Below are 27,670 nucleotides of genomic sequence, written 5' to 3' on the forward strand. Positions count from 1 at the left end.
ACTCACTGGCGTCAGTTACAAGAACATTCCTTGCCCTGCCGTGTAGACCCTGTGCCTCTTAAAGGCTGGGACTGTATCTCATCCACCATTTTCTCGAAGCTTAGTTGACACGAAGCGTTACCTTAGATCTTGTTCACTTTCGATTGCGAACCCTAGGCCCAGTACATGGCATAGTGGCTGTACTTAATACACGCTTGCTTATTGGCTAAACACAAAGCACACCTCCAGTGACAAACTGACAAATGTCATCTGTGGCTTTGCCTGCTATTTTACCAACAAGCTGGTTGAAGACAGAGTACACGGCAGGCTCATCAAACTCGCAGGTGACCGACAAGTGGAGGTGTGCCTGGTAACACATTTCTAAATGATTACAGTAGGTGAACACACGGGCCCGAGCAAAGTCCTAAGTCAGGGGTTCAAAAAAAAGGCGTCTACTATAGCATGGGATAAGAGGGACCTTTCTCAAGTCAGATCCATATAACACGAGGAGTGACAGCAAAGGCTCTGAAGCCAGCTACCTGAGGGGTGGCAGTTCCTGCATTAGCTAGTTTCCTCACCTTCTTCGGTGTCCTTGAGTATCGTACAGAGACAATAACTGTATCTACCCCATAGGGTTGTTGCTCAGTTAATAGGAAAAATAATGCATTTGCCACTAGAACTGTGTCTCCCTCAATAAACTCTAATATTTTTTGCTATTGGGCTGCTGTTGTGTTGTTAAAAGCTACTTCTAAGAGAAGAGAATCTGTAAAGCACTGTAGTTAAAAACGCAAGGACCTGGAACTGGACAGTCCTAAGTTCACATGCCAGCTCTAAGCTTAGTAGCTGCCTGAACTTGGGCAGTTATTTCACATTCTTTTTGTTTGTTTTTAAAGATTTTATTTTTACGTAATCTCTACCCCCAATGTGGGGCCCAAACTCACAACCCTGAGATCAAGAGTCACGCGCTCTGCGGACTTGAGCCGGCCAGGCGTCCCAGTTATCTCCGATGTCTTCATCCACTCAATGGGGCTAGCGATGAATCTGCCAGAGATACCCACTTCAGCATTATATCCCATGCAGAAAAAGCAACTGGAGAGAAGCTAAACTCCATTAACAGAAAACTGGTCAAACAAATTATTGCACATCTACAACGACACATAAAATAATATACAATTATCACAAAGAATGACGTAGATCCAGATATACCAAGATCAGAAGTTCTCCAAAAAAGATATTTCCCATGAGAAAAGCAAGCTGCATATTGACACTTGTAGTCTGATCCTATTTTTGTTTTGAAATGTTTTGAAAAAAACGAAAGAGAAAAAGCGAAAGAAATGTGTGTGTGTGTATTTACCCACACCTCTCTAAATATAGACAGCCTTTGCTTTGCACAGTAAGACAGAACCACACAAATGATCGTGCGATCTTAATCATCAATGGAAAAAATTAAGATTGTTCCATGACCTTTAGAAATTTTGGTCAAAACATTGAGAACTCTCTTACTGTCAGTTCTAAATGAAGAGAGAAATGGAAAATCTAGTAAAACTTGTGTTCAGTACACTGTAATACGGATTAGAATAGAGTATGTCAGTTCTCTGGGAAAAACTTATCCAGAGTAGTTGCTTTCTAGAGCGGGCACCGTTTCCGTGCCTTTGCAAACTGGCACACTCCTTTCAAAGTTTGGGTCAGTTTTCAACATGTTATCCGCTGTGCTTTAGTGTCACAGAATACCTCCACGAATGCCTTCAATGTGGAATTTCTTCCCCAGCGTCAGTTCCTCTGGAACTTCTTCCTCCTTTTCGTCACAATCACTCATGTCAATGAGCTTGCCTTCCAGGGTTCCTCTGACTTCATCTGCACAGTCATGACCCGTGGCCATGTCGACATCCCTATAATCAACTACTGATTCTGTGACTCCATTTAATCCAGCTCCAATTTCATTTCCGGGATTACCACTTTTCAATTCTTTGTGGGAATGTCATCTTTGTTGGTCAATTCCCTCTTTGGATTATCCATGTTTGTAAAGTGTCACATGAGTTCATCGCTAGGGGACAAGGAGGCAACACAGCGGCCCACTTCCCTATCTGTGTGTGAGCCCGACAACAGATGGGCAATAAGCGACCGCCACTGACAGACTCAGAAAGAAGGGAGGTGATCATAAAAAACATCTGTTCTGTACATAGTGATTTGTGGACTGAAGAGCTCGTAGCAAAGTCTGTGCTCTATGCAACGACTCAGTTAATACACCGCGGCAAGTGGTGTTACTTAACTAGTAGTAGTAGCTGAGTAGTAACTGAGATCCACGTGTACCAGATCTGCAAAAAGCAAGGACTGTCCTGCACAAAGGACACAGTACGGGAATATACATACTAAAGAATAACACCGGTGACCCTTTGGGAAGAGCTGTGTTATTTAAACTCTTTTCAGTGACCAAGTTCTATGCCTTAAGAATGGTTCTCAACCTAAGAGGACTTTCCCCCTCAGGGGACACCTGAAAATACCTGGAGACATTTTTGATTGTCACAGCTTATGGGGCATGGAGAGGACCGCAAGTGGATAGAAGCCGGGGATGCTGCGAATTCCCGTGAGGCACAGGACAATCCAACAAAATGGTAACAGTGCCAAAGCTGACAAACACAGTTTGAAGCCAAGTGGTTTGTTAAGTTCCTTTTAACGGTAACTTTCTCATAAGGTGGCGGCAAAGAGTAAAGGGGATGATGGCATATGGAAGGTGTGCAACAAATGCTATTAATACCCGCGGCTCCAGAGAACTTAAAACGGGCGGTCTTAACACCATCTGAGATTTGGGGGAATTTTTACAAATATTAACTCATCTCCTCCTGTGCCATGATGGGGCTGCTAAGAAGTAAACGTTGCCTTCAACCCATGGGTGGACCGAGTACTCAGGTCAAGACAGGAGTCCAGATCCAGCCACAGTCTGTACCTCACAGAACACATCTAGAATCCAGGGCTCGCCTCTGGGCAACACACTTGAAGGGGGACATTAAGCTTTCAGAGGATGATGACTGCAACGTAAAAGGTCTGAGAATCACGTCACCCGAGAGACGGCTCAGTCAACTGGAACAATCCTCCTGAAGAAGAGAAACCCTGGAGGAGCAGCTGAGGGATGAGATGTGACAGCAGTCCTGAAATTCTATAGGGCTGTCACACAGAAGAGGCTAAATTAGACTTGTCCTATGTGGTTCCCCAAGGTAGAAATTAATAAGCAGCTGTCTCCTAAGAGCAGGGACCTGTTAGGAAACAAGTTCCCCATCCTTGGAAACATTCAAGCAGAGGCTCGAATGTCAGGTGGGCTCTCAGGGGATTCCTACACCGGCAAGAGAATAATCTAGATGAGCAATAAGGCACTTTCTGCTACTCACAATCTCGGGTGCAGAATACAATGAGAGAGCAGGGCAGAGTCCAGAACAGGAAGGAACGGCCAGCCTCTGTTGACCCAGCAATCCCACTCCTAGGTATTGACCCAAGAGAAATGAAAACATTATGTCCACAAAAAGACTTGTGCCAGAACGTTCATGGAAGACTTATTCATCACAGCCCCAAACTGGAAACACTCCAAATGTCCATCAACGGGAAAATGGATAGGCAAATTATAGGCTGTCCATACAATGGAGTACCACTCAGCTATAAAAAGGAACAAATGACCTACACAGGTAACCACGTGGATGAACCTTACAATAAAAAGTTCATACTGATTATTCCATTCATATGATGTCCCACAACAGGCAAAACTAACCTATGGTGAAGAAACACCAGAATTGTGAAGGAGCATGAGGAAACTTACTTAGGTAATAAAAATGTTCTGGGGCACATGGGCGGTCAATCGGTTCAGCGTCAGGCTCTTGCTTCGGCTCAGGTCATGATTTCATGGTTCATGGGATCAAGCCCTGTGTTGGGCTCTGCGCTGACAGGGCATAGCCTGCTTGGGATTCTCTCTCTCTCCCCCTCTCTCTGCCCTCCCCTGCTCCCCGCCCCCCCCCCCAAAATAAATAAATAAACTTAAAACAATGTTTGTTCTGTGTCTTTTTTTTTTTAATTTTTTTTTTTTAACGTTTATTTATTTTTGAGACAGAGAGAGACAGAGCATGAACGGGGGAGGGTCACAGAGAGAGGGAGACACAGAATCTGAAACAGGCTCCAGGCTCTGAGCTGTCAGCACAGAGCCCGACGCGGGGCTCGAACCCACCGACCGCGAGATCGTGACCTGAGCCGAAGTCGGACGCTTAACCAACCAAGCCACCCAGGCGCCCCTGTTCTGTGTCTTGAAAGAGGTTTGGAATTCACAGATGGAAGCGTTTACCAAAACACATCAAAGCATACACCTAAAATTTGAGCATTTCACAGTTACATACATTTTACCACCAAAACACAAAAAAATAAATGCATGAACAAACACTGAACTCTAATGCCTATGTATGCAGAAATGCTTAGTGGGAGAAATGTACTGATTTCTGCGACTTGCTAACGAAACGCATCCCTGAAATAGGGCTGACAAATGGGTGGAGAGATGGAAAGACTGCAAAGACCGGAGAAAGCAAGCAGAGTGAAATGTAATGGTACGATCTAGGTGGCTGGGTACACGGGTGTGCACTGTGAAGTTCTTTCAAGCTTGTTGCATATCTAAAGTGCTTCATAATAAAAAGTGGGGGAGGAGGGAAGGAAGTTACAGCCAGTAGGAATCACAAGGGAAAAAGAGGTGGCTGGGGGGTCATGGGAGGAAAGCAGCAAGGGGAAGTAGAGGAACTGTTCTGGCCAGGACAGGGGCCTCTTGGGGCAGAATTGCAAAAGGCCCGGCTGACCTGGGGACAGGAGATCATAGCTAAGATGGGACACATGTGAGGTTCGCACTCAGACCTTTCCTGTCGTAAGTCCGTGTCCCCGTGAGACCAGTTCCATCACTATCTGGCTCTCTGGTCCCAGACAGGTCCTTGCCCCGCTCCGACCTTGGTCCCTCTCCCTGGACACTCAAGGGACTAGTTTAGAAGACGCTTAATGTGCTTTCCAGCTCTGACAGTCTACAATTCATTGCATCTGTACAAACCATGTTTCTAGGCAGGAGCCAAAGGATGCAGAGGTACCACGGTGGCATCAGACATTCCAGCCAGTCTCCTACAGGCAAAAGGCAAGGAGCTCACGATCATATCTGTGTGTCCCCAGAGAAAGGGACAAGCTCTCAACCCGCTGCATGTGGACTATCCACTTTGTAGGGTAGCCACAGCAAACACTGAATACAGGAGTGGGAGCACCCCGCCCCCCAACACACAGCAGGTCTCTGGGACACAGAACACTGTGGGAGCCCGAGAGAAATAAGGAGATACATTTGCTACAGGAAAAAAATTCAATAATATTTTGCAAAGTTCAATTTCAACAATTTTAAGAGTATCTACTCTATTGTCCTCCCTCCCCTACTCTCAGTGGCATGGATAATTTAAATCTGATTGCACACAAGACTGTCAGATTTTCTGTGCCACGTTTTCTCTACTCTGTGGCTCTCTACCCCAAGGACACAACCTAGAGTTTGCCAAGCGATAGAAGGATGTGCCAGAAAGCTGGCTGACCTGGTTCTAGTCCCACATCTACAATTGCTGCTGAGTGCCTACCTCAGACAAGTCACTTTCACTGTCTCCTCTCCTGTAAAATCTAACATATAACCAGCCTACATGAGGTCTAAGGTTTCTATAACTCCGTCTTCTTTGACACGATTCTCTCCTCCTAGACAGGTAATATAACCTCAAAATGTGTTTAATTTTTATACATTCTGGAGCGCTTCTGTGTATAAGGTCACCTTTAAATCCGTAATCCCGGTGGAGTCGACATCACCTTCACTTTAGGCACATGGAAACCAGGGTGCAGAGGGTTTGAGGTATTTGCCAAGGTTCCCCTGCTGGTGGGTGACAGAGGGAGGGCTACCGCCCAGGGCCCCCTGGGAGTCCCTCCCAGATTTCAGTACCTATAACCAGCCCCCAACCCCCTCCCCCTGCTCCTTTCCCTGCTTTGCCCACTCTGGTTTCCCATTGCTTCTGGCCTCAGATCTTAAAGGGGAGGGTGTGTTTCTCAACCCAAAGACCGTTACCTCACAAACCAAAAAACAATTCTGGCGGGACTTCCTTCCCGCCTTTCTCCTTGGGGTGAGGGGTGGGGGTAGGGGAGGAACAGGAGAGTAGACTGCTAAGAGGTCAAGACTCAGAAATGGGAGCCCGCAGCCTGGAGGAAGTCTCTGGAGTGCTTGGGGGTAGGGGAAATCCCGCTCCTCCCTGGAATAACTGTGGCAAGTCACCTAGGGGAAGTCTGGGATCCTCATTATGCAGGACAACAGGACACCCTGTCTAGGTCCAGATGTGCCACCACGTGGCAAGTGAGGCCATGACAGGAAGTGGAGACCCAACAGGGCCCGGACCTATGGGGAAGAGGAAGGCGAGGCATGCGGTGCCATCGTCTCCCCCAACTCCATGCCCACTATGCACCAGACCACCGCCCCAACGTCTGCCCAGGTGAAGACTGGCCGACACGAGAAGGGAGAACAGGGAGAGATCACAGGAATGGGGGCTCAGACACTGCTCCGCCTTCTAGCCTTGAGGGGACAGCAGGCAAAAGGGTTGGACCCTCACGGCCAGGACATCTAAAGATTCTTCTGAACACGCAGTAAAGCGTGTGGGGTAAGAAAGAATTTCCATAATGACCAATTTGTCTAGAAGTGGCCTGAATGCATTCCCAGCAGTGGTGATGCATCCCCAGCTGATGGAGGAAGGAGGGAGTCATCCCCCTGCTCCTCTCCTACTACCCAGTCCTCCACCACCCTTACCCAACACCCACCTCCAGTGAGCTCAGAGGTTCCTGGCAAAGGCTCCCTCCCCGGAGACCACAGCAAGTCCACGGGGGTCAGAGCTGCTGGTCCCTCCGGAGACACTGGAGCCTGGGAGTCTGCAAACACAACCCCAGTTGGCAGCAGAAGCTAATACTCCTGTTTCCCAAACCAAAGCCTGGCCCACCCGGACTTCCTGTTCAGGGGGAGCGGAGGGACAGCATCTGCCTTTTCTCTAACAAGGGCAACGATCGATCAGAGGGATTGGATTTGCTCCTCCCCCATCTGAATGAATGACTCCAGGGAGCTCTGCGGCTGTGACTGAGAAGAGAAGGAGAAGGCCAGATTAGAGGGGAGGTAAGGGACACCTCACCCTCGTTGCTGAGGACCTAACTCCTCCCCCTCTGGGAAGGTCGAAAGAGGAAAAGCATCATAAAAGTACATTAATACCTACATCCGTACAAACAGATTGGGAAATCCTGAGCCCGCCTTAATTACACAGAGGTCTACCCACATCGGACATGTACGATCCCCAGGAAGAGTGACTGATTCCTACACACATTCCCATTTTTTTCCCAGTTGCCCATTTCCGTAGAAATCCTTTGCCTCCTGGCAAAGCTGTGCAGGAGGGGTACTGAGGCCTGCCACCGGCTCAGGAAGTGCCTGCACCTGGTTTTGTTCCAGGGGGAGAATCCAGGAAGGCCTCCCAGACCTTTCTCAAGTGGCCGGCCCTCGGGGAGGCCAGGCACTCATACCTATCTCCTGTCACCAACGGCCTACAAGCAATTCTAGCCGGGACCCTCCCATTGTAAAACACCACAAACTTTGCTACGTCCACTTCACAATTTTGAATTCTTCCTCACATTTAAACCAAAATGGCTTCATCTCAGCCCCCCCTGGGTAATGGAGAGCTGAGTGCCTTTCCGCTCTGGTCCACCCTCCAGATGCCTTGTGGTTATTAGCAAAGGGGAGGGAATACCCTGCCCACCTGCTTCTTCCCAGCTACCGCCTCAAGGTTCAACACAACCTCCCCCACCGGACGAGGAGAATGCAGCGACAAGGGAGCTATGCCTTGCTCCCCTCCACTTCCAGGATTAGCGAGCAGCTGCCTCTGGACCGCCAGCCCCGCCCTTCCATACAGAGGGGCTCTCAGCAGCCTGGGCCTCAAGCTGGGGTGTCTGCTCACTGCTTGTTCACCCCCCATGCTGCAAACTGCCGCTTCCCAGGCATGACAGATGTAGCTGCTATTCAGTATGTTCAAGCCAGGACAAAAGCCTTCTCCAGAAGCACAAAGCCAGCAGGGATGCAGACAGGGCCAACTTCAATAGAAGCCACCTGCCGGGTGGGGGCCCTTCTCTGCCACACCCCCCAGCACACACGCATGCACACACATGTGTACACACACACACACACACACGCACACCTTTTTAAAGCCTCTCAAACCCGTGCTGGGTCAGAGTCAGGTGAATTTTTCTCGAATCACTGGACCGTTCTCCCAGAGCAGGGAGACTGTGCACAGCCATTTCTCAGTATTCTACCAGGATATTAATAAGTGGTGAGTAAAAAAGGGATCCTATACATGTCAGAAGCACTAGGTTTTACAAAGTCGAATGCATTCTTTCGCTACAGAACTTCTCAGAGCCTTTAAAATGTTAATGTGCACTGCAGTGTTTCCCAGGTTTCTCTGGTCACAGAGCATCTCAGGATGGGCACTCCAGCAGCACGTTCCAAGACTGTCTGGTGCTTGGAGAAACATGGGCGGCTCTTTCCTCCACGTTCACCCGGCCCCCTGTCCACAGCTCTTCTACACGTGGAGTATCGAAGACGTACTTGGCTCACATGGTCTCCCCTCGATAAACTTCCAGAGAACGGCTGGGTGGGCAGATGAAGGAGCACGCACATGCCCGTGGTACCCTCACCGTTCTGTTCAACTAGTGGGGAAGTTTCTGCAAGGGCCATTAGAATGTCATCGAAGAGACGGATTCTCTGCACACGCCCAAGCCAACGCTGCCTGTGAATCATCTGTGTTTATGTCACCAGGGACAAGGGTTCAACCCCAGGTGAGCCAGTGGGTTTCGTTCTCCTCCTAAACTACCCCGACTGTTTTGCATTTGTCCACACAGGTAACTGGGTCACTGCACTCAACGTACGACCACAGACCACACACCATAAGGGTCACACATGGTGTGGGTGTATCAATACCACAGACACCAAAGGATAGGTGACAGGAGCGTCAGACAGGACACAGATCGTCAACATTTCCCAGTAAGCCCAGTATTTTTATATTCAAACTGTGTATCTCAGATCGTCTCTTGGATTCGATAGTAGTCTCTCCCTACTCACCCCCCTAAAAAAATATTTGTCTAATTTTGGCCACGTACCTGGGGTGAACTTATGGAAGAGACCCTTCAGGAGGCCCCTGCTTCACTCACAACCATGCACTCTGAAAAGGCATCTTCCACCGGGCTCTGCAGCTGGGCACAGAGGCAGGTGCCCTGGTGACAGGTTGCAGGGTACCCTCAATCCCCCCCTCACCCCACCCGCATGCGCGCGCACACACACACACACACACACACACACACACACACACTCACACAGGAAGCCTCTGCCTCTTGAGCAGCTGCCCTTGTTCTGAAGCCACGGACTGTTCCTGGTATGCATGTTTCTTAGAACAGTGGAGATGGCGATTGTGGTTAGTATCTGGGCAACAGCAGGAGGCTGGGGGATTCCTCACGCCCTGGTTCTGACCTAGGAAGGGAGGAGGCCCCGATGTCAGCTCTCCATTCTCAGCCCTCGAAGCATCAGAAGAAAACACGAGGAGACACCTCGAGGCAGGATTGAACAGTCTCTACTTGCCTCTAAAAACAAAAGTGTGCTTTTTATCACCTTAGAAAAAGCTCTCAGTTTATTCCTAATTCCTACCCTATTTTTCCGAATTTCTCTTCTTGCCCACCTGGCAAAATTAGTCTGATCTACGGAAACTGGGAGTGGAAAGGCAAGCTGACAGGCTTTCCTAGTGAAGCAGCCCCAGGCCCCACACCAAGAGCAGAGACAGAAGCTTCCCTTTCTAGCACCCCAGCCAGGCAGCTTCCCCCCGGACCCCTGCGGGGCTAGAGAGAACAGCACCCCAGCCAGGCCGCTTGCCCCCCTGGGCCCCCGCGGGGTTAGAGAGAACCCTTTGGCTGCACTCATCGTTCCATTTATCTTAACCGGGCAGGCTTCTGCTTGGATGTCGCTGCTTCTGAAGCTGACACTTTAATTCTTGATTTTAAAAACTTTATTGTTTAAATACCAGTTTTGCCTCTGAGGCAGCCAAGGCTCCAAGCCCTGCTTGTTAATTATCAGCTGCTAAACAGTACTTTTCTCAAGAGACCTGATGGGGCCCGAGGCCACTGCGGAGAGAAAGCTGGCGCGGGGGAAGGGAGCGCAGAAGGGGCTCCAGCTCCCCGCGGCAGACTCCTCAGAATCCAAAAGACAAAACAGCCAAGAGACTGGCCCACTTCTGTGGGCACACACAACACCTCAGCTCGGTACCTGGCACTGTGCTTTGCACTGGAGGACTCCAAATAAATGAGACACGGTCCTTGTCCTCAAGGAGCTCAGAGTCTAGCAGGGAAGGAAACAAGAGCCACTGCAATTCAAATTCACAGCAGACCTACAGCTAGTGTGAACTACCACTAGCATAGGGAAGGGAATTCTGCCTGGAGTTGGGGGGGGGTAGGGGGGGCAGTTTGCAGGTAAAATCTAAGCCTCAGAGGCTAGCTGTAACTCCACCAGGATATAAAAGGATGAACATTAGGAAGGCCCAACAGAAGATCTGGGAGCGTAAGAACGCACTCGGACTGGAAGCAGTCATCTCTGAAAGGGTGATTGTCTGTGTGCGAGGGGTGGGGGTGGGAGGGAAGGTGAAAGCCAGCTTGTTTGAATACCATGTCAGGAGTGGGAGTGTTATGCTGGGGGCCAGGCAGGGTGGTGCTACTGAAGGTCTCCAAGCAGAAGTAATGTTTGTGGTCCTATCTGACCAGGAATGGATGGATGGCTGAGTCTCTTGGTGCCTCTGAAGAAAACCAGATCAGTGCCCTCAAGAAGCAGAGTTGACCATGGGGAGTCGGGGCCTCTTTCCCACGAATCAGTGTGCGGAGGGGTGGAGGACATGCATGGTCCGCAGCAGCTGGACAGCCTCTGGGACTCCCCGTTGACAGGGTCCCCTGAGACATGGACCTTTCCCCAATCCCTCAGGAAGGCCCGGTAATCGGAGGGATCAGGGAATGACGTCACATCTTTGCATCTCTCCAGGGCCCTTGGCAGGCCAAGTACTCTGAAAATGTGCCATGACATTGGGTCACAGGCTGTGTTCAAGTATCTGCATTAGCCTGCATACAAAAGATGGAACTGATGCATTCTCTGAGGCTCCAGAAAAGGCCACTAGCACCGAGGAATATTACAAGTCCCAGGAACAAAATTTTGAACTTTAACAACAGCAAATTTTTTTAATGGTAAGGTTTTTGTTTTTTTTTTTAAACCAAGGAGTTTATTTATTTTTATTATTTTTTGAAATATTCATTTTTGAGAGAGCGCATGCAAGAGTGGGCCGGGGGGGGGGGGGGCAGGGGCAGGCAGAGAGAGAAGGACAGAGCATCTAAAGCGGGCTCTGCACTGACAGCAGGGAGCCTGACATGGGGCTTGAACCCACGAACTGTGAGATCATGACCCTAGCCGAAGTCGGATGCTCAACCGACTGAGCCACTCCGGTGCCCCAATGGTAAGGTTTACCTGAAAAGGGGTAAGCTCCCCCATCACCAGACCAATTGAAGCGTAAAGTCAATCGATCAGTGGTGGCCGAACCCAGATAACCATCAGATGAAAACACACATTCCTGAATACCTCTCCTCTGTAGAGTCTCACACTCAGTAAGATACAAAGAGTGGAGCCAGGAATCTCTATTTTTAATTTTTTAACTTTCTTCTTTTTTAGTATTTATTTTTGAGAGAGAGAGAGAGAGAGCACACGTGCGTGTATGCAAGCAGGGGAGGGGCAGGAGACACAGAATCTGAAGCAGGCTCCAGGCTCTAAGCTGTCAGCACAGAGCCCGACGCAGGGCTCGAACCCACAAACCGCAACATCGTGACCTGAGCTGAAGTCGGATGCCGACTGAGCCACCCAGGTGCCCTCTTTAGGAAAAAAAAAACAAAAAAAAAACCACTTTTCTTTTTTTTAATGCTTATTTATTTTTGAAGAATCTCTATACTTCAATGTTATCTATGGGTGATTCTGACAACTGACTTAGTCAGAGAGCCACTGGGCTAGATGGCCATTTGCTGGTATATAGTCTTAAACAAGACAAAGTAAATACTACGTAAGGTCCTTTCTAAATGATTACCTTCTTTTTACCCTCTCACCTGGGCCTTCAAACCTCTCCTTGTGGTCTTCCATAAATCCCCTTTCCAGCTCAGATAAATCTTCACCAGGGTGTAGAATGATTACCTCAGAGTCCAGCATCATCTAAGAGAATGTTCTGTGATGATAGAATGTTCTCTATCTGCACTGCCCAATACAGTGGCCACCAGCTATATGAGACTACCAAGGACTTGAAAGGTGGCTAGTGCTATAGGGGAATCAATTTATAATTTTATGTATTCAATTGAAATAGCCACAGATGACTAGGGGCTACTCTATTGGCCGCAGCAGCTTCCTGCAAAAGATGGCTTATGTACTCACTGTGGGATCCAGGTAAACAAGCCAACTCCCTTGACCACCGCCTCTCAGAGCTCATTTCCAGCCTGAAGTGAGCTACCTGATGACAGAGAGGTTAAATTCGAAGAAAATAGCAGGAAAGGAGGAGCTCTGTGTCAGCTGTAACAAAGACAACAGGTACAGAGACCAAAGAGCCCAAACTAAAACTCTCACCCCAAGGACTCTGCCCTTCCCTGCCCGAGAAAGCAACACCACCAGCAGCCCCAGAGGTACCAGCAGCCACCATCCCAGCCCAGGCAGTGGGGTGTCTCCCGGCTTCCTCAGAGCAGGCAGACCTCATTCTCAGGGATGACCTAGAACACTCCTTGGCCGACTAGAGCCGGACTCTCAAATTTTGTACCGCAACTTTTTGGCTGTATTGGGGTGCAGAAATCCAAGAGAGAGAAAATGAGTCTCACAAAACAAAAAGCAAACCTCAAATCCACTACTTTTCCAGACCTCAGAATTTTTCATCAGGCAAAAGAGATCGTCTGCACACTCTCAAACATAACTGGACCCCTGCCCAGGTACGGTAAAAGGCCAAGTTCAAACCTGACCGAGGACTCCAGATTAACACGTGTGGTCTTCCAGCCTTGATTCCTGCCTTCCACATTTTAGGCCCTTTTTGCCCCGCATCTGCCTGCACACATGCTCTGAATCTACCACAAAATGTGGTTACCTGAGCTGAGAAGTGCTGCCTCAACCTTCTGGAATACCAAAGGAACAGACTGATATGACAGCAGGAGAGGCCACCTGTCGTATATCAGGAACCACCTGTCGTATTTCAACAGCTCCCCCTGTCAAGGAGAGGCCACCGAGCAAGTCTCTGTGGTAGCCAGCCTGACGCAGGGACGTGGTCTCTCAGCCAAGAGGAACACCACAGTGGGGGGGGGGGGGGGGACAGGGGAGAAAGATGGAAGAAAAGATCAAATACGAAAAGCACTGTGGGGGTGGGGCAATGGCTTCCATCGAAGACTGGATACTGTTTGTGAAGTTTACTGGAAGATGGTTTTCCCCCTTCTAGAAAAAGAAAAAAAAAAAAAGAGAGAGAGAGAGAAAGAAAGGAAAGGAAAAGAAAAAGAAAATGATGTTGCAACTTCCTTCATCACCGCACGCACTCAGGAAAAAACCCCAGGCCTTGCTTCACTTTCCCATCTGTGCTAACGGTCAGCTCCATCCCGAGCCCTGACTTCTGGGCTCCTGAGAGGCAAGAAGCAAAGATGGCCAGAGCTTGGGGGACAGACAGCCTCCCCATCACCTGGCAGGCCGCCTGCCTGCTCCTCCACCGGGAGGCTGAACACAGGATGGAGGAGATTCTTCAGAGCGAGACGGAAGTCCCGTTAGGGCCCAGAGGAGGATAAAAATAAGCTCTGCCCCAGGCTCAGGCCGGCCCCCTCTTTTTTATTCCCCCTTTCCTCCCTGATTCTCTTGGATGGTCAGCCAGCCACACCCATACCGAGCATTTCCTCTTACCAGAAAGATCCCTGGGAGGACGTCATCTCTTTCCCTCTCAGCCAAACAGAGGACAGGAGTACCCAATGTAGTTCTTCACCATTTCCCCTTAGAATCCCCCCCACTGGCCAAACTTTTATCTGTACCCTCTCCTGGGTTTGTCACAGATGTGATTCCATGATGTGTCCTCTGCCCATGCCAGGCAAAAGTGAGCCCTTCCACCCTGAGGGGCCCATCCCGTGTCTCTGTATCCTCTGCCCTGACTCCACCCGCGTCCCCACCACCATCTCCCTGAACCTCTCTCTTCGTGTGTAAACCCAGAAATCAGGCCACCTGGCCTGCCTCCGTCAGAGAAGTACTACCTTTACCAGAGATTACCAAATGGGAATGTGTGCGAAAGGGCACAGTCCAGACTGCTGTGTGTGCGTGGGGGGGGGGGGGGGGGGGGGTATTCATCCCTTTTATACGCACACAGGTGTTCACTCCTGTTCTGAACTGTAAGTTCCCAAAGGCAAGGCCCACACCTCACCATTGTGGCTATCTGCACGAAATAAGCATTCCATAAATATTTGATGATACAACACAAATCGCTAGGTCAACTGAGTACTGGATTATAAGGGAGTCACGGAGGAACTATTCGGCAATATTGCAAACGCCAAAGGAGCCCAGGTTTCAGCGTAAGACGCTCCCACCATTAACGGCCTCAGGGCTTTGCAACCTGCTGTTCCTTCTGCCCCCTGCCCCCGCCCCTCCCATCCCAGTATTCCCACTGTGCAGGCAACACCACCTTCCCAGGAAAGCCTTCCCTGAGCCACACACATTCTCAGCATTCCAGGGCCTCCTCCCTCCTTCATTTTTGCCACTGTATCTATCACCATCTGTCAAACTGTATCATTTAATTGATTACGTTTTGTCTGTCTCCCCTTACTAGGATGCAGGCTCTGTGCAGGTTGTTTTTGTTTTTGTTTTTCTGTTTTGTACACTTCATGTATCTCCAGAGCCTAAAACGATCTTTAGCACTCAGTAGGTACTCAACAAATGGTTGCTAATGAATGCACTGCTCTGAACACGTCTGATCACATTTCCCCTTCTGTAAAATGTTAAGTATTCTGTGAATACTTTTACTTGGCAGTATTAATATAGGGAATTAACAAGAATATAGGTAAGACACCTAACACAATGCTTGCCACATAGTATCTGCTCAAGAAAGACTTGTTATTAATCTGGGAAACCTTCACAGGGTTGCTAAACCTTCAACAGTGAGCCGAATGGGGCAGAAGGTTGAGGACTGTTCTATGTTTCAAAGTCGATCTGCTGTTCCGATCTATCCGTAGGGAGGCTGCAGAGTCATCCTTAGCACTGCTAATTAATTTTCTTGAGTAGTAAGTTGCTTTGGATCTCAGAGGGATAGAAGGCACCCTAAGGCAAATCCTGCTTAGAAAGGCAGGAGTCTAGTCCAAGCTGCTAGAAAGAATCAGCCCTCATTGTTCCAAATTCTTCTCATCTCATATAGCAGAGGTATTAAAGGGGTCTAAACCCAAGGGGATGACCCTGACTAGTCTCCCAGTCGAGGCTAATCCTGCCATCTGGGCCTCCTGATGGCCAGTCAGCAGGGAAGACAGGAGGCAGGCATGGAGGAGAATAAATGTTTACAAACATCGGTTGAACGGCTGAATGAATAAAAATACTACAGCCCGGAGAAGGGTGAAAGAGCGCTGGCCTGCAGAAAGTGAGGGCGGAGAGGATGGCCCCTGCGGCCTGGAACCTGGGCTGCCCCACGTCCTCCAGCACAGGGCAGTATTCCCAGCGGTGGGGTCACAGAAGCAGCACTACAGAAAGCCCTTCATTCGATGCAGGCGTCCTCTGAGATCGACTCTGAGCCCTCTGATTCACAAACGAGGAAACTGAATGAGGCCCAGACAGGTTCTCGGACCTGCCGAGGACCACACAAGCCAGGTCTCTCAGATACCAGTCCCCTTCTGTTTCTCCTACAACGGTGCGGCATGGAGTCAAGTGGCCCCACGAGAGTCAAACCTCTAACCTCAGACCTGGCAGCCTAGTATTCAACGCTGGTGTTCTCGCCTCACACAGGAGCAAAGCCAGCAGTACGATCACCTTGGACTACATCTGTGTGTCTCTGCTTCGTCTGGAGCTAACTAGAAGATGCCAAGAGTCAGAGGAGAGCTGGCTAGTTCCACATCTGTCCCTCCCTCAGTGAAAATTCTCTGAGAGGCAGAAGGGTCATCTCCGTAGAACCGGAAAAGGAGGGGCGCTGGAGCAGGGACGAGAAAGACAAGAGGCATCAATGGGAAACTGTGGTCAGGGCCCTTACGAGAACGAGAAATCCGTTAGCAGAAACAGAAGGTGCCAGCTTGAGTCAGCAGATCCGAATGTGTGGAGAAAAGAGATGCCCAGAAGACTGTTCCACTATGAATGGCTTTTTGGCAGACAGGAGGGAGAGCAGGGACAGACACTCGGGGGGCTTCACCATACCCCTGGCTAGTCTCAGAGAGCCCAGCCCAATACTGTTCCACGCCCATGGCCGTCCCCCTCCACCCTGAGGATCACCACTCGTACCTTATATCGATGCAGATAGCATCCACCATTACTCAGTTATCGCACCTTTTTCAGGCAGCTGGGTATAACGCATGATGCCAAAATACTCCATGAAATTTTTCTAAATGAGGGCATCAACTCACGTGGAAGTAAGAGAATATATAGAGAATGAAGATGTGAGTCTTCAGGAACTTGCAGTCCAACCTTTAGAAAGCCCCCTGAACATGGAGAAACTGTCTTCAACTGAAATAGAAGGGAGGAGTGTCTTGGCAAGTTTGGCGGGGGAGGGTAGGGGAGACCCACTTCTAGGGTGAAGGCTTTCATGAGGGTGGCAGCATTTGTACAGGGTGGAGTAGGTAGATACAGACAGGGGTGGGGCAGGGAGGCAAAGAAGATACAGATGAACAGATGGCACACATACCACGGGCAAAGGTGACAGTGGAGGGGGAGGGGAAGGGTCCTATTAAGGAAAGAGCAAATGTAGGCCCCTTGAGCTGAAACATAGCAGTCATTCAGAAAAAAAAAAACACAAACACAACCAAAAACCAGATTGGGGTCAGATCAAGGAAGGATCTGAAAATCTCCTGTGCTCCCCAGGCAAAGGGGACCCAATGAAGGGTTGAAACTACGAAGCTACATGACCAGGGCTGGCAAAGTAGTCCCCCATGTGGTCCAAGGGACAGAGGGGCAAGACCCTCATTCCCCGCCTGAGGTTCTCAGAGTCAGCTAAATGTTTCGGCTGCCCCCCTCGCCACCCCCCTACTCTCCATCCCTTCTTTCTCTAATTACACACCTCTAACTCAATTTTATGTTCTTTTTAAAAATCTAAGGCAAGGTAACAAAAACAAGTCCACGAAATCAGAAGGGTCAAGGGCGCTCTCACCCCTCATCCTCCTCCCTAGGAGCACAGGGGACTAATGCCCTGCCACGGGAGGGGGACATGAAGGTAGGAAACCCCTGAGAATCCCACGTGGGCTCTAGTGGAAAGAAAGGATGTGACGCTTGGGAGGCCGGCAGTCAGAGGGAATAACAAAGCTTCCGGGTTTCTGTAAACATGAGCATTTACAAAGCAAGCTACCAGGTACACTCACTCTGTCCCAGTGGCCTTCTGCCTTTCAGAGACCTGGGTGCCTGGAAACACAGAGGCACCACGAAGGCCACAAGATGTCCCTGCCACCCTCCCCAGCACAACAAAGTAGACAGGGTCCTCCAAGTTCCAAGGCCCCTGTGGCCTCCGCACCGGTCCACCTGCATTCCTAGGATGCTGTGCGTTCCACACTTGTGGCCTCCAATGCCCAGGGCTCCCCCTTTACTCCCCTGCCCCCACAGTGCTCTCGCCTCTACAGAAGTCGGGCCTGTCGGGCAACCTGCAGATTCTTCACTTAGAGAGGCTCCCCTTCCCCAGCTCCTGTGAAGCCTGGCCTTTGGAATCTACAAGCCTTCCTCTAAGAATTACAGAAGCCAGAGGAGGAGGCCCGGGACAGAGAAGAGGGAGGGTATGGTGTCTCCAAGGACAGGGGCTCCTTCTGTCAGAGTTAAAAATAAACTCTTAGCCATTTACACCCAACTCCTCCCTCCAGAAGCCAATGGGCCTTGGCAGATAAATCTCTCCCTGCAGAGGAAATGAGGCCCTGCAGGGACAGACGGGAGGAAGCAGTCCATGGAGACCTGGTCCAGTATGTAACTCTAGCTCAAGCCAGAGGGCCCCCCAGACCTGCCTCAGCTTCTATTACTCTTCCCCCAACACACCTTCTCCCAAACAAATCCCAATCCCAGAAAAAAGACACAGAATCCTTCTGTGCATGGTTAGTATCAACACCTGCCCAAGGATTAGAAAAATCAGTAAGAAGAGAGTGCCAAAGTCAAGCTAAAAGATATAGTCTGCCCAGTATCTACCAGTTAAGCAGGTACCCCAGCTCCCTGAGCCCCTTTCCTCACATCCTGTAGGTCTCCGGGATCCCCAGGCAATAGGGCAAGAGGTCACCTCAATGGACCTCAGTGGACACCGATCAGCACCACCCCTGCCCTCACAGGAGGCAGAAGAGACCCGTGCTCTCTGTGACATCCTGCAGGTGGCGAAGCTGGGAGGGCCAGAGGGGCCATGGCCTGACTCAGGAGGGAGGCCCCGAGAGCCAGGGCCCAGTTATCCTTGGAAGCCAACAGGATGAGGTCACACTTCTGAATGTGGTAACCTGAAGCCCCACGCTGCAGGGGTGGAGAATATAGCTCAGCAGCAGGGCAGGAGTCCCAGGGCAGGGAGCGAGCTCAGTCACAGGGCAGTCGGGGTGAGGGCCTGGGGCAGCCTCAGGCAGAGCTCTCCTGCTGGCCTCCGTGTACCTTCTGCGGGGAGGCCTGCTTGCCGGTGCAGCCTGGAGGAAGCCGGAGCAGGAGGCAAGCACGGGGGAAAGTCTAATTGACCCGGGGAACTTCTGCAACCTCCTCCCAGCCCTTCCCCTCATGGGGAAGAAGAAGCACGGTGGCTCCCCAGAGCCTTTGTACGCACTGCCCCTTCTCCCGTAGCCCGAGCTTGGGAGGTGGTGGGGGGCAGCTCACGTTTCCGAGCGCTGTGAGCAAACCGAGCCTGGTGCTGCTTCGGGTATCGTATCTCACTCCCAGAGCTCAGAACCGTGAGTTGCCCCCCACCACCTCCCAAGCTCGGGCTACAAGAGAAGGGGGCAAATGGGGAGACCACAAGTGACAAGAGAGAGTGGGCTCGGCGGTGTGGCAGGCAGCCCTGGGGCAGACAGCAGGGCCGGGCTGTGTGGGGGGGACTGCAGCAGCGGCACGTTTATTTTTAGCTGTTGGGACGGAGGGGCTGAGTAACAGGTCGAGGCCCTGGGCGGGAGGCCAGGTTGCAAGTGTCCATCCAGTGTGTGGGCTGGGAGCCTAGAGATAACATGGATCGTCACAATGGCAGCAACATGACTGACTCAGTCACCTGCCACAGAAGGGTCGGGGGCAAGGCGCCCCATAAGAGCATGACGGTCGGTGGAGGAGCCCGCGGGGACCTGTCAGTAGGTCCCCTTCACCTTTGCTTTGGGTTCAGAAGAAGAATCAGTGGAGAGAAGCCAAGCAGAGAGAAGGCATCAGCCATACAGCTCCCTTTGTCACCCACAACTTGTCTGAGACAGAAAAGGCTTCGAGTGGTGGCCACATAGCTTCCGCCTTCGGTCACCACTCCTCACCTTCCAGATGAGTGCTGGATGGACACGGGCCATGGAGATGCCTGGAAACGTCCCTCAAGAGTAAGATGCCCTTTCATATGACCCTTTGGGACGGCTCATGTTCCTAGCAGAATAAACACACAGCTTGGCCCGTCTTGGAGGGAACATGAGTTACTGATGGGGGTTGACCTTGGGGCATGTCCCAGCCTCTCCCACCTGCCAGCTAGCACACAGTGATGTTTACTGGATCAGGAAATAAAGCCCCCCAAAGGGCACTGCCAGAGGCTCATCCCCCTTTCCACTGTGTTTCTTCTTCCTGGATCCAGCCACATACGATGGCCTAGAGCACAGGACTCCATGGTCCGAAGCTCCAGGGTTGAAACGACTGTTTTAGCATTTAGTGAGCAGGAAGAAGAAGAAAGAGAACAGACCTCACCAGGCATCCCTCTCTCCTCCTGCTTCCTTAGACTTCTGATTTCCGGTCTTACCCAGCCCTAGGGGGTTGCTGAGTGGTACCTGGATGCAAATCCTAATTTCCTCGTCAGCTTTAGAAATCAGTCCCCAGCTCTCATCCCAGGACAGTCCCCAGCCCATACCGTATCTTTGGGTGAATTACAAGAAGGCACCCATGTGGATGGACCCAGCCACAAGCCAACGCGAAGGCTGACTAGCGAGCGGTAGGTTAGACTGCAGCCCTCACTTCCTCCCTCAGCTGGTGCCCCTGTGCAGGGCCCAGCCCGCACAACCGATCACAGCGGCCACGTCTGGCCCCACACCTCAAGTGGGGAAGAAGTTGCAGACAGGGAACACAAAAGAATTCCGCATCTCTGCCTGGAGACACCGCTACACTAAGATTCTTCTAACTTCAAGGCAAGAACAGATTCACATCCCACTGAGTTATCTGGCCCATCCTCTCTGCCGAGGCGCGAGGTGCAACACTTTCCACGTCTTCACACAAAAGAAGTGACGGTTGGTCAGGGAGGACTGTTAATTAACTGGGCACAGGCTACCCTGGAGCCATCAAGGCCACACCAGGGGCATCCACTCTGGCTCAGACGCTGCTGATGGTCAGACACGGGGCTGGTCAGCAAGCCATCCGGCCAGCTCTTGGCCTCTTGCCCCCGGCACAGCCTTCCGCTACCCACCAATGCCAGTGCTCAGGAGCAATGGGTAGCCTGACCTCTGCCATGGGCACCCAAACCTGGAAAATTTAACTGACCTACTGCAGGACACATGCCCAGTTAGCAGGGCATATAGCCTGGACCCCATGTTTGGCTTTCCCATCCGACACATAACAAATAATAACAGGCTCTTCTCTAAAAATATGCATCTGTATGCATCTTAAAATACAAAATATCAGTATTCCTCTCAAGCCCAGAGAGGGTACAAAGTCTGATGTGGGTCACATACCTGGTTTACATCAAGCTGCCCAGTGGCGTGGCCCCTTCTCTTTACCAATGTCCCCATTTATGAGGTGACCTACGTAGGAAGACCTAGTGCCAAGAGCTCAGTTTTGTGCTGCCAGGTCTCTACTCCCAGCGCTACTCCCTCTAGCAACCAAAAAACCAAAGAAACCCAGACTCAGAGCAGGTCCTGGGGAACTGTGTCCCTGATGCTGATGCCAGGTAAGGCCTCGGACAGACCACTGAACCCCTCCGGACGGGCCTAGCCTCCCGCTCTGGTGGGATGGAAGGAGTCAAGAAAGATGCCGGGGAGTGTCAGCAGTAAGGTGCAATGATGTGTGGGTCTCTGTACCACCGGGCCTTAAACCATTACCAAGAGCACCTGCAGCCCCTTGGAACACAGCAGACACCAACCGTGCCCTGCCCGCCCACCTCCCTCTTGGACCCTGAAGCACCGCTGCAGACCAGGGAAGAGAGGAGAAATGAGACCCCACATGACTTTGAAGGGCCTGCAGCAGAAGAGAGGACCTCAAACCAGTAGGGAAGAGTCCTGACTCAGAACACGCGAGGGCCTCTTGGGAACCGTGGAAGGGACTCAAATGCAGACGCCAGTGCCCTGTCCTTCCCCGCTTGTGGCTGACATTCCTCCTGGCAAGGCTGCCAAACATCCCTGGGATTTGCGGGTGACAGGAGCTTTGGCCCCTCCTCCAACCCCAGGATCTGGGCAGGGATCAAGTCTGCAGTCCTGAATCTTGGCTCCTCCAGGTCTCTCCCTGGATCCCTGCACCTGCTTCTTAAGGGAATCATCAACGGATGATGGGCCAACTCCTCTGGGCCCAAGCAGTCAAAACATCTTAATCATGAGTACCAGTGCCTTCATCCTCCTGAAAAGGAGCCCCTTCAATTCCCAGGCACCCACTGATATCTGGTCTCAAGGCCTGGGGGCTGCTCTTCCTTCCACTTCCATCAGCTACTGACCCCAGATCTTAGCTGGAGATTATTTTCAACTCCATCAAAGCCCAGAATTTACAAGTGAAAAAGGACCATGAGCCGACCCAACTTTGATCCTGCCTCAGTGGACACCAAGAGCCCTGGTGCAGTAAACAGGGACCAAGGCCCCAAGACGGGGAGGGCATCTCTGCAACCAGAAACTAGAACCTCCTAGCCCAAACCTCAGTGATCTGTCACCCTGCTTTACAACAGCCTGTTCGTTTACTTCACGCCCCTCAAGTACTTTGAAACCGGCTTTTAACACAAAACTAGGTCAGAGTCAATTCTGAGCCACTAGCCCTATATGCTCCCTGCCAACCTGATCTCCCCTCAGAGCCAGGGTCACCATCCCCTCCGGACAGATCTACTCATACCTCAGAGGCCCAGCAATGAGCCATCCATGGCTCCTTGGGTCCTCCCAGATTTCCCTTCTAAAGCTCTTCTGTTCCCAATCACATGATTTAACCTCCAGACCAGCAAAGGCTAGTAGAACCTTCTACAAGGATGAATATATTCTTCTGCACTATTCAGTTCAGCAGCCATTAACCACGTGCAGGCTACTGAACATTTGCAATGTGGCTAGCAACTGATTTCTAATTTGATTTAGCTTAATTAATTTTAACTTCAATAGCCATGCATGGGTATTGGCTGCCATACTGGAGCGTGCAAACCAAGTTTGTTAATTTTGCCTTCTCCAAATCGGTTTCTTGGCCCCCTAAATTGTTAAGGCACTTTATAGGTCTGTCTCCTCCACACAAGTAAGCATACGATAGGATGCTCAGCAAACTGTTAACTGCCTGTAACCTCAATGGATATGAAAGAGGCTGATTTATTAGTCAAAGAAACTTTCCTCACCGTGTGATTCCATCCAGAGAACCCCATCTTGGGACACTGCCCCTCATGCAGCCACACTACCTATCTTGCTCCCCGCTCCCCGGGAGGTATACAGGATGATGTGAGCTGGAGAGGACGATGCCTGTACTTTGGGGCTGTGGGAGATCTGGTGGTTCCCTCTAACAGTGTTCAGACCAACCATGGGCAGTTCCGATGATCTCCCCCTCAGAACAACAAAGGAAGCCACACCGCAGTGACACGAGGTGACCTGGGGAAGGAGGACCACCGGAGAAAGGAAAGGAGAAGACATCACAGGACCTTGTTTTCTCTAATCCACGCAATGGAAAGATAAACAGAGACAAGGGAGGACAACATTCTATATTTTGTAAAGCAATAATGTGCTTCACCTAATCAGAGTCACACAGCAGAGAGGGACAACAGTGCCAGCTTTAATTAAATTTGTTCAGCTAATACCCAAGAGTCACCATGACACGGAGAAGCAGGAAGCAGCTGAGGAACCCCACGGGGAATACAACCAACCATTACACAAGTGGATTGGGACCAGGCGTCTGTATCAAAGAAATAGTTAATAGAATTCCCATGTTCTTATACAAAAAATAATACGTTAGATTTATATCAAACACGCCCTAAAAAGGGAGGGGGTGGTATACAAAAATTATTTTTAAAAAGCTTGTTAACCATATTTAAAACTCATGGAGCTGCTGAGTTGGTATGTAAGCTGCCCTTCCAACTTTGGGGGTTATTGCTGGGGAGGTAATACATACCCACCCGGCACCCCCTCGCCACCAGTCAAGGGGGTAAGAGAGTAGCTCCCTAGGCTGGAGCAGCAGCCAATCCCAGGTCCGAGTCTGCTGACGTCACTGCAGTTACAAAGTGGGAAGAGGCCTGAGACAGGGAGTCAGGCATCCTGGGTTCTAATCCTGCCTCTGCCAAGCGCGGGGCTATACTACCTCAAGCAAGTCTTTGCTCTGGGCCTTGGTTTTCGCAAATCTGCACGACGAGGGGGGGTAGATGCGATGACCTCTGAAGTCCCTTCCGACTCTGACGAAGTATGGGTATGACTCAGAACTTAGCAACAGCAGCCAGGAGAGATGGTGAGGTAAGGTCACAGCACGCACTAAAAGCACTGAAATGTTAGCTCTCTGAGGTGCAGGGAGAGAAGCAGCAAGGTGGCTTGGGGCTGCTTTTTTTTTTTTTTTTTTGGAAAGCACTGATTTCACTTAAGAGGGTTAAGAGGTCACCAGACCACAGAGTGAGCAGGGCATCTGGGCATCTGCCACCTCCCATTAACTCTCAGAGCTGAGAAACAGCAGAGGTCAGAACCCCCATCCGAGGCCCTGCTCCAGCCCCACAGCTTCTGCCCCGAATCCCCAGGAATGGCCTAATGCTGTGTGGAGAGTGGAGATCCGAATCCCTTTTTCCTCAGGCACCTACCGATGGGGCAATCCGTCCTAGCCCGCAGCATCTACCTCCCCTTGCTTCATAGTCAAAACGCTCCTGGTTTTGAAAATCATTTCACCACTCGGCACCGAAGGTTAATTTCACCAAGATTCAAGATCTAGAAATCTCTTTGGTGTGTGTCTCAGACAGGATTCACTGGGCCAGATTCCCCCTACAAGCTGTAATTATGTCTTAGCCAATATTTGGACATGGAAGTGCTGTTGACACTATCAGTCTCTGAATGTCTCATACCTTCTTTCTTCCTCTATTATTAAGTTTTTACATAAAGATGTGTGGGAATCTGCAATTTAACAGTTGAGCCAACTTACAAGATCTGGGAGCAGACTGCCTGTCAAAACAGACTGACTTCAATCTGCACCCACTTCCCACCCGAGAGGGATAAATTATGAGTGTTATTTAAAATGCTGCGGGATTTTTCCTTTCAAAACTAAAGCGGGGGGACATATCCAAATCTCTCTCCTATTAATTACAATCGCAGAAATCTGAATTACAAAAGAAATCTGAATTGCCACCCTAAAACATTTTAGAGTGGAGTTTTATGTGTCATTAAATAGAATAAAAAGAGGTTGAGAGCTTTTGTTCTCAAGTCTTTATGCAATATTCCAACTATCCAGGGGAATGAATGAACAGCCTTCGTCCCCAAACTGCTGATGGGTGAGGGCAGATGGCCTCTCGGAGGGATAGAAAACTCTCTCAGAAAGGGCGTCTGTCGCTTCCTCACCCGTACAAGTTAACTGTGGTCAAACAGCACTCGCTCAATTCCATTCCCCAAGGTCAGTGACACATTTAAACCACAGCTCCTACTCCCTGTCCCCAGTTGATTGTATGGGGAAAGGGGTCTAAGTCACAACAGCTAAAAGCCCACAGCAACAGCTTAGAGTAGAAACCAAAGAAATCTGACAGTGTTGGGACTAGCTGAAAGCTGTCCCCCAAGAGGATGAAAGCAGCAGGAAAATGATTTTAGACGCCTGAAAATCTGGAAATTGCACATGGAATGCAAAGTGCCAGCCTTTTATTACATCGGATTATATATTCCAACAGTTCCGCCTATCACACCTATCTGAGTTGTATTAATAGCTGAAATACAGCTAGCTGAGGAGGGGAGGCATGAGGGGGAAGAGAAAAATATAACACAGGAAGTATTTTTCTCCTCCTCCAATCATTAAGACACCCCAGGGGAAATAGGCGTAATATCACCTTTAGAGATGTGGTTTGATCTGAAACCTGTCTGAGGGGGAAAACCTTTTTAAGTGACCCTGAACACTGGCTCACGATGCACTGGGGACCCACCCACCTTATCAGGCCTCCAAGTCCGTTCTGTTTAACTTCTGAACTAGGTATTCTCACTTAACTCCTCATTCCCCAACCCCCCGAAACCACCACACCCCCCCCTTAAAAAAAAAAAAAAAAAGAGGTTGGGTTTCCCCGGCTCAAGGAAAACGCTCCGTCGTACTGTCCACCAATCGCCCACGTCCAGGGCTCAAGTGGCCATCCCTGATTTGCGGAATCAGCACCGGGCCAAGCCGTGGTTTAGACACCCGGTTCACAATGATCAATGGAGCTATGGAAACAGCAGACATCGCGCTGGAGCCTGCTGGCCTCCCATCTGGAGCCTCACAGACACTGAAGGTAGGAGGGGGCCTGCTCTCGGATCAAAACAGTCCCTCCCCCGCGCCCGGGGGGCGGTGTCCCCGCGGAATCTCCAGGCTGGCACCTCCCGGGCCGGCGCGCCCCAAGGCGGCATGGCCGCACTCGGGAGGCCCAGGGAAGTGAAATCACACATTCCGGCTCCCAAATAAGGAGCGAGGCTAAATAAACCTCTGAGATCCGACTTCTCCAAACTAACCGACCAACCAGCTCAATGAGTAATGGGCCTTTTGTGCCCGCAGAAAGAAAGAGAGGAGGGAGGAGAGGATGGGGAACCACAAGCCTCGAAAATCACTTCCTCGAGCCAGGGTGAAATTAGCAGAAGTGGCCCCGAAGCCAACCGTTGCCACTCGGCTGGATCCCGCTCAAACCCCAAAATGGCAGAGTGCTCACGAGTCCTCTCGGGTCCCGCCACTCACACCCGGAGGTGACCGGAAACTCGGTCTGGGCGGCGTGGTCGGCGCGGACCTGACCTTCCCCGCGGCGCGCCCGCCCCCGGCCGCGCACTTGGCTCCCCTCGGGCGCCCGGGACCCACAACCCCGCCGCGGCCGGGACGGACGGTCGCCGGGTTCGGGCAGGGTCCGCGCGATCGCGCCCGGCGACCGTGCGCTTTGGCCGCTCGGAGCGCTGGGGGTCGTCCCCGGGACGCCTCCCCGCCCCCGCCTCCGCCCGTGCCCGTCCTCCCCTCCCCCGGCCCCCGAACCTACTTTTAGGGCGAATTTCTCCTGGGTCCTCTTGTTGAGGATCTGCAAAACTTTCCCGTTGATACCCAGTCCGAGGACCTGGGTGGTGACCTTGTAGTCGTCGATGATGGCGTTCTTCTTGATCTGCAGGCTCGACTTGACGTGGAACTGGGGAAACTGCTGCGGGGGCTGCGGCGGCGGCTGGGTCGGGGGGTGAGGCTGGGCCGGGGCGGGGGGCTGCGGCGGCGGCGGCGGCGGCGGGTTGGGAAACAGCACCGGTGGGGTCTGGCCTTGAGAGTTGGACAGCATGGTGCCCGGAGACGCGGGAGCAGAGGCGGGAGGGCCCGCGGCCGCCCCCTCCTCCGACTCCGGACGGGGTCCCCGCCACCCCCCGCCCGGCGGCGAAGTTTGCTCCGGGCTGGAGCCGGCTTCCCCGCCCCGGCCCGGCTCCAGGCTCGGCGGGTCGCGGGGCTCCGTGGGTCCCGCCGCGCGCCGCTGGCGCCTACCAGCCCTGCTCCCTCCCTCCCACCCTCCCCCCCCGGGGGCCTGGCGCTCAGGGGACCGCGGGACGGCGGGGGGCCCGGCCCGGGGGGAAGCGGCCGCGCGACAATGTACCCAGCCCGGGGGCCGGCGGCCGCGTCACAGCCTCGTCTGCGTCCGGGGCCGGTCCTTAAAGGGGAGGGTCGGAGGGGCCGGGCTTCGGGAGGCGGGGCGGGGCCAAGGAGGCGTGGCCGTGGGGGCGGGGCTGGCCTTAAAGGGGAGGACGCGAGCCTTCCCGAGTGCGGACGGAGGGTGGCTGGCCGGGGCAGCGGCCTGGGGGCGGGGTCGCTGAAGGGGAATGGGGGCCGAGACACTCCGGTTCGTGATTGATCAGGGGCAAGCCAAGAGAAGAAGGAGGCGTATGAAAGTAGGCGCATAATTCA

At 51.6% G+C, this 27,670-nt stretch overlaps 1 protein-coding gene and 1 long non-coding RNA gene across 4 annotated transcripts in view; one reads left to right on the forward strand and one right to left on the reverse strand.

Annotated features, from left to right (window-relative positions):
* The window catches only part of MAPKAPK2 (MAPK activated protein kinase 2), a 44,631-nt gene extending 17,268 nt beyond the window's left edge, over positions 1 to 27,363 (reverse strand). The window contains exon 1 of one of the 2 annotated variants that reach the window (XM_060644006.3): positions 26,772 to 27,363. In XM_060644006.3, coding sequence (XP_060499989.1) covers positions 26,772 to 27,056 — 285 coding nt within the window. In that variant the 5' untranslated portion in view covers positions 27,057 to 27,363. The remainder of the gene's footprint in view (positions 1 to 26,771) is intronic. The other variant, XM_060644007.3, reaches the window with a different exon arrangement.
* LOC132686302 (uncharacterized) overlaps positions 25,655 to 27,670 on the forward strand; it is a 31,121-nt gene continuing 29,105 nt past the window's right edge. For both annotated transcript variants that reach the window (XR_009613573.3, XR_009613572.3), the window contains exon 1: positions 25,655 to 26,045. This is a non-coding gene — a long non-coding RNA (uncharacterized LOC132686302). The remainder of the gene's footprint in view (positions 26,046 to 27,670) is intronic.

This window comes from Panthera onca, chromosome F1 (assembly GCF_046562875.1).
Source record: "Panthera onca isolate mPanOnc1 chromosome F1, mPanOnc1 haplotype 2, whole genome shotgun sequence".
Lineage (NCBI taxonomy): Eukaryota > Metazoa > Chordata > Mammalia > Carnivora > Felidae > Panthera > Panthera onca.